This window comes from Tupaia chinensis, unplaced genomic scaffold (genome assembly GCF_000334495.1).
Source record: "Tupaia chinensis unplaced genomic scaffold, TupChi_1.0 Scaffold000355_1, whole genome shotgun sequence".
Taxonomy (NCBI): Eukaryota; Metazoa; Chordata; class Mammalia; order Scandentia; family Tupaiidae; genus Tupaia; species Tupaia belangeri.
In genome coordinates this window covers 2,403,133-2,413,192 of record NW_006159850.1, presented here as the reverse complement: position 1 = coordinate 2,413,192, position 10,060 = coordinate 2,403,133, and the positions used below count along the sequence as shown (strand labels likewise).

Here is a 10,060-nt window from a genome sequence, read left to right as displayed (position 1 = left end):
GAGGCAGGTCCCAGCTGGACAGCACCGCGGTCCCCTCGCTCCGTTTCTCCACCCCGTCGGGAGTTTGGACATGTGCACCTGTGCCTGCTGTTTTTGAGCCACCAGGGCTGGGATGAGAACCATGGTCGGCCGTGTGGGAGCCAGCTCCCTGCACCGCCAGGCCCAGGCTCAGCTGGAGGAGAGGGTTCTCTAACAGGTCTCGGTAGAAGCGGGCACAACCAGCCTCGCTGTCGGCAGACATTTCCAGGGGAGCCTACGGAGAAGGGCTCTCAGGTCTCACGAGCGAATGGGAGCACTGAAAACCGCCGTGGTTAAAACACGAAGAGCACGCTGAGCATGCCACCGAGGGGCTGGCGCGGGCATCTGTGCGCGTTCACACCAGCAGGACTCAGGTCCGAAATGAAGAGTGGTGTTGAAGACGAAGACAGATTCCTACCGGAAGCAAAATGCTTGTAACCTGTTTCCCTCAGAGGGAAGGGAAGACTCCAGAGACAGGGACATGACTGGAGGTGACACAGTCGTGTCTTCCGAAAGGCTCGGACGAGCTACCCAGTTCGACCTCATGTCCGGAGGAGGGAGGCTTAAGAAACACTGCGGAAGCTCGGAGGGCGGCATGGGGAAGGAGGCTGGAAGCCAGCCGAGAGGCTGAGATCAAACTGGGTTTGACAGCCTCTCTGGAGGCAAGAACGCAGCCACAGTGAACAGGAAGCGTGGCCAGCTCCCAGCGGGAGCCCCACATGCCCTCAGCAGGACACTCGGGCCAGTGCAGACACAGCCTCCACGTTTCACCACCAGTGCCCGGGGGACATGCCTCACTGCCACCCTGCCTTCCTCGTGTTCAGATCCAGCCGTGCTCTTTCACAATGCAGACCCCTACTGTGCACGCCAAGAAGAAGAGCAAGACAACTCAACAGGAACACGGCCCAGGACGCGAACACCACGGCAAAGCAGGCACTGAGCGCCAACACGAGGGGGGCCCGGCGCTGCTACGACCAGCACCGTAAAGGTAAGGAGGTGCTCCTGTCTGCTGCGGGACTGCTTCGCACACGTGGGAGCCGCTCGTGGTCGGGGCCACCTGACCACCCTCCTGGAGTTGATGTGGCGATGCCTATCAGGGGTAAACCCCCACCCCTCAGGGACGACCCATGGAGAGCCTGGACAGCAAACCAGCCCAGCCCACAAGACTACAACGCACTCTCAGCTCACCTGTGAGGGAAACCCAGCCAAACCTTGCAAAGACCATGTGCTCCCTCAGCCAGGGCCTGGTGGAGTGGCCCTGGAACATCCACATGAGGACTGAGCACGGCTATTCGACCTGCGGGGGCAGAGGGCGACCCAGCTGCGCTGACCGGAAATGCACGCTGAGCCCTGGCCACCAAGGTACAGAGCAGTGCAGGTCCTGTCCTCCTGCCACGGAAGGAGAAGCGCACAGGCTGCTCCTGGGACCTTTGGGAGCCCCAGGCCGCACAGGACCGGCCCAGGTGTCTGCACAGCTGCGCTGGGGCAGGGCAGGGCGGGGCACGGGCAGAGCTGCCCGGGCTGTCTGGCTCTCTGAACACGTGCACGGCTGTGGGCTGGCTGTGATGCCAACAAGCGTCTTCATCTTCACACAGCTGTGAACTAAAAGGAAACTCCTGATGACCCTTTTAAAGAGAAGACCTTTGCTAAGCCCTACTGCCAGGAGTCCAGCCCAAACCCTGCCTGCTGCCCTCAAGGCCCCCGAGAAGCCAGCCCCAACCCACCACAGGGCCACGCTACAGGACACACTGCGGCTTCTGCCCGAGCGCCCTCGCCCACCCGCTCCGACGACCAGGCCCGCATCCACACTAAGGCGATGACCTGCTCAGGGCTGGTGGCTCCTTCCTCTTACCCCATTTGTCTCTAGCCAGGAGCAAGCCCCATGGTGACCCAGCCCAGAGTCTGTCCTGTCCACCCCTGCACACCAGAGTGGAGACCGCCCAGCACCCGCCTGGCAGAAGGCAGGCACACGGATGGGGGCTTATGTGGAGCAATCCTGAGGACACAGACAGAGCCTCTGGAGCTGGGAGCGCCCTAACAGCAAGGAACAAAGAGCTGCAGCGTCCCGCCTAGCAGCTCCAGCAAGGGCTGGGAAGAGCGCCCCCTACAGGTGACGCCCTACCTCTGCACATAAGGACCGTGGGGACCAGAGCAGCCGCCCACCTGCCTCCGAGGCACAGCAGCAGGCCACTCAGTCTCAGAGACACACAGTGCTGTTCAGGAACTGCAAACCAGGGTTGGAGCCTCATGCTTTCCCCCGCTGGCGTCCCTCCCAAAGCAGCCACTTACTGGCAGATGTAAGTCAACCCTGCTCACTTCCAGGGGCCTCAAGGACAGAGGGCAGCTCCCACCACCTGAAGAGGCACAGCTTCCTCACCCCATCTGCCTGCCTAGAAAAGTGAGAGTGCTGAAGGTGCCGGCCGGGAGGGGAGGGAGCAGGCTGCGCTGCAGCATGGATGACACGCTGGGGCACTCTGCAGGCCGGTGACAGCTGGCGTGCACAAATGCCCACCGACTCCCCAAGGCCAGAACGGGCTTGCAGCGCAGCTGCCGCCAGAGCCGTCGCAGCGGAGCTCCTGCTTTTTCATCTCACCTTTTTCAGAGACAGCGACGGATCCCACCACAACTAAGTCCACACAGACTTTGGAATCCAGGCCTATGGGGACACTGTAGCTCCTCACACCCTACAAACAGACACATGATTTGAAAGCTGCTTCAAACTTCATGAGCAAAAGCACTCAGAGTGGGAGTCTGCTGGGACAGGCACCACCATGCCACACGGCCGGGGGCCCAGACACCACCCTCCTTCCCGGAGGAGCCAGCAGAACCAGTCCATGGGACGCTAATTCCATCACACTTAGCAAATCACTTTTTCTGCAGGGGAGAAGCAGAGTGGGCCGCACCGAGGAGTCACAGGGACTGGGCTCAGTGCTCCCAGAGCTGGCCCTCAGCAGGTCGGGGTGCCAAGCCTCGGTTTCCTTGCCCGTAAGGCAGGAACACCGTCCCCTGCCTCCCCAAGCGGTGCTGGAATTAAAGCTGCCAACGGCATCGCGCATTCAGCCCACGCGCCATCGCCAGCTGCGCTGCCCGCCTACTACCCCAAGTAAACTGCTAGACATCTTTTTTGTTTTTTTTGAGAGTTTCTTTTTGCTATAGGGCGCGTGTGCTTGCCAGAAAGAGAGACAGAAGGCAAGAAATCACCTCCCAGGGGGGATGGCCACGCCGCAATCCCTTCTCCTCCATTCTCCTCTCGGGATCTTGTGCATGCACGCACGCGCGCCCGGTGTGAGTTCTAAGCTACCGGATCCAGGACTCAAACCGCGGTCGACTACATGGGAGTCCAGCGACATAGCCGTTACACTAACTGCTGGTCCCGAGATCATTATTTCTAAGGACTGCAAACTCACTTCTAAAATATCACTCAGTCATCAAATAGATCAGAAGTACATGGACTTGCACCACCTGACGGAGGCCGTATTTGAAGAATGGGGGCGGGGGGGGATGTTCATGCTTCTTATACCACAGTCCCCAGGTAAACCTAGCTGCCACTTTCAGGCCCTGCAGACTCTCGCTGTGGCACTAAGCCCTGTCTCCACCCCAGGGATAGGAGGGTCCCTCATCAGATCCGCACATGGGCTCCATGTAGGGGTCACACGCCCCACCTGCAGCAGTGCCTGCATGTCCTTAACCTCCCGGTGGCCACAGAAGAGCCATGCTGCAATCCTTACTCTTCTGGTCTCCTCCCGAGATTTTGGGGTCCAAACTGTACAGCTGACCACGTGGGGCCCACCCGGCTACCATGTCTGCCAGCCCGCGTGTGCATTTCTGCAGGTCACAGCAGACATTTAGAATGAGACAGGTGTCAATAAAGAAATGCTAAGACAGTCACTTTTTCCTAACTGCCAGAGGGTACATGCACTCACCAGAGAGAGAGAGAGAGAGAGAGAGAGAGAGAGCGCGCCTCCCAGTGGGGCAGGGCACACTATAATCCTTCTCCCTCCATTTCTCCATCCTTGCAGGATCTTGGGTCCCACCCAGCCAGCCACCAGGGCCAGTGTTTGAACCTTAGCTGGGATCCAGTCCTGAAGATGGAACGAGCTAGCCCGGGGCCCAAGGGCCTGACAACACGTCCTGCCTCTTCTTCCATAAGCCTTAACACTTTGCTAATGGGTGTGAAACAGGGACTGAGTTACGGAGAGGGCCCCGGACGGCCTGCTCCAGCTCGGCTCCCTCGATGGCAGGAGTGCGACCACCCACGCCTCTGCCGCCCTGGCTCCGCCACACACCTGTGCCCTCACGATGCCATCAGCGCCGCCCCAGCTGCACGGGGACCAGTCCTTCCCTCGGCACTCACCTGGGAAGTGGCGCATCTCCTCAGAACCTCTTTGGTTGCCCCGGGGGGTGGTGTGATCTTGTTAAACAACCCCGATCTCAGTCGCGGTGTCGGAACCAACAATGTTTTTTTGCTCTTTGAAATAAAAGACAATCAATAAATTATAAAATTAAATGTTTACCCAAGACTTTCTTGTATATTTTTTTAAAAATTATTTTACTTAACTTTATTTATTCACTTATATTTCAATTTGACCAGAGAGGGATAGAGTGCGAGCGAAGGGGAGGAAGTGAGAAAGTGAGCTGCCAGATCCAGGACTTGAACCACGGTCGGCCACATGGGAGTCCAGCACCTTCACCACCATGCCACCTGCTGGCCCCTCTAGTATATGTTTCTACTATTTCAGGAAGGGGAGCAAGTTACAATTTCTATATTTTTTGAGATAAGCCAAGGAAACGACTTGTTAGCAGACCCAGCTGAAGAACTCGCAGGGTGGCTCCTGCACAGACTCGCCCTCTGCACGGCCCTGCTATAAGAAGTGGGGCCTCTGCTAGCCTGGATCTACCGTTCAGAATCCTCTCAGGTAGAAACACACAGTGTGGACGCAGAGTCGGGCCTGTTCTCACAGAAAGTCCCACCACAGGCTCCTGGCCCCGCTGTGGTCGGCACTAGCACTGCGCAGTTACGATGCCCACGGGAGGCAGCGCGGCGGGGAGGGCACGAGTGCAGTAACAGCACCGCTGTGCCAGCCCTCCACCCAGTCTGCTGCTGGAAGCTGCGTGTCCAAGCGTGGCAACCACTGTGGCTAGTTCAGACTGCTGCAGGCCGCGCTGCCCTCCTCCTGCCCGGCTCTCAGTGCCTTGCTGAGCCCTAGGCCAGGGCCCTCAGAGTGAGGCCCTCTCCGAGGGCCAGCAGCGCCAGCCACTCTGGGGCCTTGCTGGAGGTGAACGACAGTCAGGGCTCCGCTGAGCCCCCCGAGACCCTGGCACACGTCCACTGTGAAGACCACCAGCTAGGACAGCTCTGTGGGTTATGGAAGGGCAGATTGTGAGGCCTGGCCTGGACACCACGTGGCCGACACCGCTTTGGATCCCGTGTCCACCTGAAACTCCATGCTGTGGGACAGCCAGCCCTGTCCTTCGCTGCTGCTCTTGCTGTTTCCCCCTCTCGGCCACTGAGGTGGCTGCGTGGCTGGGAAATGGGGTCAACGACAAACCAGCTTCTGGAAGAGCCCACCCGGCAGAGAGTAATCCCCTGCTCGGCTAATCCCAGGACCCGAGCAGGTCCCTACGTCTCTCCCTTTCTCCTTCAAGGACTTGCTGTATTCACCTTGCCATGGTGACTACATCAGAGTAATACAACATGGTGATTATAATAAATTAAATCAACCTGGGGACAATTCTGGTTTTCTTTCCCTTGAAAAGGGGCCTATATATTGAGAAACAAGGCTCTGGTTTACGGGCTGTCAGGAAAGGCACGATGCATTTGGGCATTGAACACTATGTCCTGACTTTTCCGGTGGCCTGATACATGCTTTGGGGACACGTGTGGCATTTCTTTTTTTAAAAAGAATGATGTATTTTTAAGATAAATGACAACGATGATTGTTACTTAGCTTTGCTGTGGGGCATATGAGCTCACCAGAACGAGAGACACAGAGAAAGTGAGAAGGCCAGACGCCAGGCCCGGGACTTGAGCCACAGTCGGTCCTGTGGGAGTCCAGCGCCTCAGCCACCATGTCACCTGCTGGCTCCTTGTGGGGCTTCTTACTTGTGAGCCACCACATTTCGAATTATGATGTCGCAGCCACAGCGAGGAGAAATGCACGCACCGCAGGCTGCCCGCTGGCGGGGGCATCAGAACTGCGGCTGTCTGGGGCCGCTGCTATGACCATCTTTTATCACCCTCGAACACCCAGAAACCTCCTCAGGCCTCTGACTGACAGCGCCGAGCCAGGGGGACGTGTGGACGGCTCTGGAGAAAGCCGCTCCAAGGACCAGCCGCGGTGGAGGGCCAGCAGCACCGTCGTGCCGAGTCACAGGTACGCTGGCTCCGGCCTCCCACAGGAAGCCTCCCAGCGGCTGGCCCGCTCCGGGAGGTGGGATTACCTGCAGCGCCAGCAGCCGGACACCTTCCAGCGGTTTATCTGGGTCCACTTTAACTCCCCACGCTCTGGCAAAAACATCCAGGCCTTTGATGCTTTGGCAAGCCAGGTGAGACCCCTGCGGAGGCAGACAGACAGAGATGCACTTACGCTGAGGACCAAGAAGCGCACATTTCTCTGGGGCGCGTCGGGGTTGACTTTGACGGTTCTGGCTGCTTTGAACACCTGCAGACCTGGGAAGTGCTCCGCTGCCCGAGATGCACCCTGTTTTGAATGCAAGTACTACTGAGAGGACAGCGCAACCTCGGGTCGACACCCCCCAGGCAGGCAGGGGCGCTAGTTCTAAGTGACGTGAGAAGGGAATCGGGGTGAAAGGGGTCTGATGAAGCGAGCCTGTCCAGGCTGGTCTTCACTGGGAGGAAGCATGCTCCCAGAGAACGGGCACTGGGGGCCCACGCTGACAGACCTTGCCAGGACCAGCACGCCCGAGCGCAGCAAAGCCGGGGGCCCACCCCTCCCGGGAGCTCCTTCTGGAAGACTTTAAAGCAATTCCATGCATCCCTCGTTCCCTGCACTGCACGCGCATCTCTCCCTGGGGTAGCAGGCGCTGACACAGAGTGCAGCAATGAAAGCCGCCCCAGGACGGCTGTGCGCTGGCCGAGCCTGGACCAGGCAGAGGGCGACAGCTTGTCTCGGGGAACCAGGCCCGGGGAGCTCAGTCAAAAGCCACAGTGCCTCTGCGGAGAGCGTGTCTGTGTAAGGGGCATGCGCCGTATGTCACCTCCTTAAAGCAAGCTCTGCTCTGTGACGCGCTCTCATGTCTTAGGCTCTGAACGGCCGGAAGCAGAGGCCAGAGGTGTCGGAGACAGCAAGTCTGTACGTGCTTTCCAGAGCCACTGGCAGCTGGTCTCCCTCCCAGAGTGCCCACGCCATCCCTTGGGGTGCCGGCTCTGTGAACAGACATCACCAGCACCCATGCCCCCAGGGAGGGTAACTGCTCCATTTTGTACCAGACAGAAAATCCCTCGGTACCACATGCTAGGGAAGACCCCGCTGAGCAAGGGCACGGAAGGGACAGGACGAGCCGTCGCTGGACGCCAGAGCCCCAGCCAGGTGCTTCTGGCTCCACACCGCCACTGTTTGCCAGTTCGAGCCCCACGGAGCAGGGCGTTCAAATACTCCAGGAATGGTCCCGTACCTTAAAGTTGGGGATCCTGTGATGAACAGGCCGGGGGAAGTCGGCTAAGTTCTGTGACTCCATGTAGTCCCACATTTGCTCCCGGATGTCCTGTTTGGAGACACCTGTGCCAACAAAGGGCTGTGAGTTATTAACATGGCGAGGCGGGCCTGTACTCATGGCCATGGGCCACAGCACATGCCTGCTGCAGTTAGACCCTCGGCCTTGGCCCTGGAGCTAGAACCACCCCAGAACAGGCCCAGGAAGCCAGGATGCTCTGCGCTCACAAAAGCCCCAAACCAGAGTAGCACGGCGTAGCACGAGGGTTGAACTGAGTCCTCCCGGCCCTGCAGCAGAACCAAGCAGCCCACATGGTGCACACAGCACCCTGGGCCACGCCTGGCTGCACCTGCTCTGCGGAGACCCAGAGGAGCCATCGGGGAATGCTCAGGCCACCAGCCCGGCCAGGGGTGTTGCTGCCTTCACCTAAGACCCTCGATTACCGACTACTAGTCCTTTCTTTAGTGGGGGACTCCCCTCCTCCAATCCAACTTTAGAAAGGCCCTTTTAGGCAACAAATATTCTTGAATTACTAAATTGGGGCAGTACCAGAAAACTCTGCAAAATCTGCATATGCAGTTTCTCCTGGAGCCGGGAAACCTAAGACCAGCCTCCAGGTAGGCAGAAAATCCATAAGCTGAGTCCACCTCGGGGACAGGCTCTGGGCACGTGGTGCAGGCGCCGGATGCACTGCAGCACACGGCTGCACACAGGTTCGCGACTTCCCGGAAACGGAGATGTCTTTTAGAAAATATCTTACAGATCATCCACATTGGTAGACAGGTTAGGCGTTACTCACCTAAAAATCCCAAATCAAAAGTGCTCCAAAATCCGAAATTCTTAAAGTACCCGCACAATGCCACCAATAGCAAACTCCAGGCCAGACCGCGTGTGCTGGACACAGCACAGCTCTGCAGCCTCCGGGCTGCGCACGGAACGCCCACGGAGCGCGGAGCTCCTGCTCAGCTAGGACTCCTCCCTAAGACGTCTTACTCTGTATATGCAGATACTCCCAATTCTGCACCAGCCTGACATTCCGGATAATTTTGGGCCCGAGAATTCTGGGCAAGGGGGCCCAGACTGTAATAAGTGCCTGCCCCCCCCCCCTTTCTTGCTGTCAGTGTCCCACCAGGGACAGGCAGCTGCTTGCTGACAGCCGTGAGCCTCTGCCTCTGAGCTCTTCTCTGGCTGCCAAAAGGCTCTGGGTGCAGGTGGAAGGCCCATGGGCTAGATGGGCCGAAAGCCAGCACTACACGGGCCCACACGGCAGGCGGAGGGGGGTTTGACCCTCACTGGGAATCTGAGCCCCTCGAGAAACTACAAAGGCAGCTAAGGTGTGGAGGGAGCCCGCACCCCTAAAGAGGAGGGCTGGGGAACACTGCCGTGGCCTGGGTCGGGGCACACAGGCAGCTTCCAGCCCCCGGCTTACTCCCTCCTGCAGGGCGCTCTGCTCACACGATGGTTGACGTCACGGCTGGCCACTGCTCCACTCCCATCGCCCAGGCTCACTCTTACTCAGCTAGGCCCAGCCTCAGTGTCACCAAGAGGTCCGCCAGTAGGAAGTCGTTTCCCACGCTGACCCTCCGTCACAGGGTATGGAATAGCTTGAACAGGCGAAGCCCTGCGGGCCGGCCCAGCCTCATCTCATTTCAACTCCGAACAGTGGCTGGACACTGTTTCTGCACCCCTCTCCCTGCAGGTCTGCCTCCTCCAGGATGTTCTCCCAGACAGCTCAGTCTCAGACACCTTCCCTTCAGAGACCCAGAGTCCCTCACCATTCCGATGACCTTCTAACAGAAGCAATTACACGGACCCAATTATTATCACATTTACTAACACATGTCACCCGGGGGCTAGTCCCAAACAGTTAGTGACGCCATTTATAGCCACCAGCTCCTGGAGGGAGAGGGACGGTAAAACGGGAGGGCAGCCCTGGCCCTGGGAGTTCCAATGTCAGACAAGAGGTGACACGTGCCACGGGGTAAGTCCAGCAGGCGGCTTGGTCGCTAGCCCCAGTGCAGTGATAGCCCACTGTGGGCCCACTGTCACCGACTGCACCGGCCTGGTCCCTTCGCTGCAGCGGATCTCCGGCGCTGTCCCACATGCCTCCTCGAGGCTCCGCCCCACCAGGGGTGCCCTGCGGCCATGGCTTTGGGACACCCCTTCCGGGCTTAGAGCAGGGTCTGGGCGGGCAGGGCCTGGAAAGTCTTATCTAAGGCGACAGCGCTGAATCCCGCCCGCAACTTACACTGGTTTCCAGTCCTGCCCTGGCCACCAGCCGAGCCTCAGTGTCCCCTAGCGAGCTCTCGGGCGGGTGGACGGTCGGCTCGGGTCCCGCGGGCTCCCCTGCGTGCCCAGCTGGCGCCCC

General features: G+C 59.0%; 1 protein-coding gene across 2 annotated transcripts in view; it reads right to left on the bottom strand.

Moving 5' to 3' along the window:
- Positions 1–10,059, bottom strand: part of MTHFSD (methenyltetrahydrofolate synthetase domain containing) — a 16,279-nt gene extending 6,220 nt beyond the window's left edge. The window contains exons 1-5 of one of the 2 annotated variants that reach the window (XM_027773477.1): positions 9,941–10,059; positions 7,654–7,757; positions 6,606–6,719; positions 4,373–4,486; positions 2,612–2,702 (exon numbers count right to left, since the gene is read on the bottom strand). In XM_027773477.1, coding sequence (XP_027629278.1) covers positions 2,612–2,702; positions 4,373–4,486; positions 6,606–6,719; positions 7,654–7,728 — 394 coding nt within the window. In that variant the 5' untranslated portion in view covers positions 7,729–7,757; positions 9,941–10,059. Of the gene's footprint in view, positions 1–2,611; positions 2,703–4,372; positions 4,487–6,459; positions 6,574–6,605; positions 6,720–7,653; positions 7,758–9,940 lie in introns of both variants that reach the window. The other variant, XM_027773476.1, reaches the window with a different exon arrangement.
- Position 10,060: the final 1 nt, after the last annotated feature.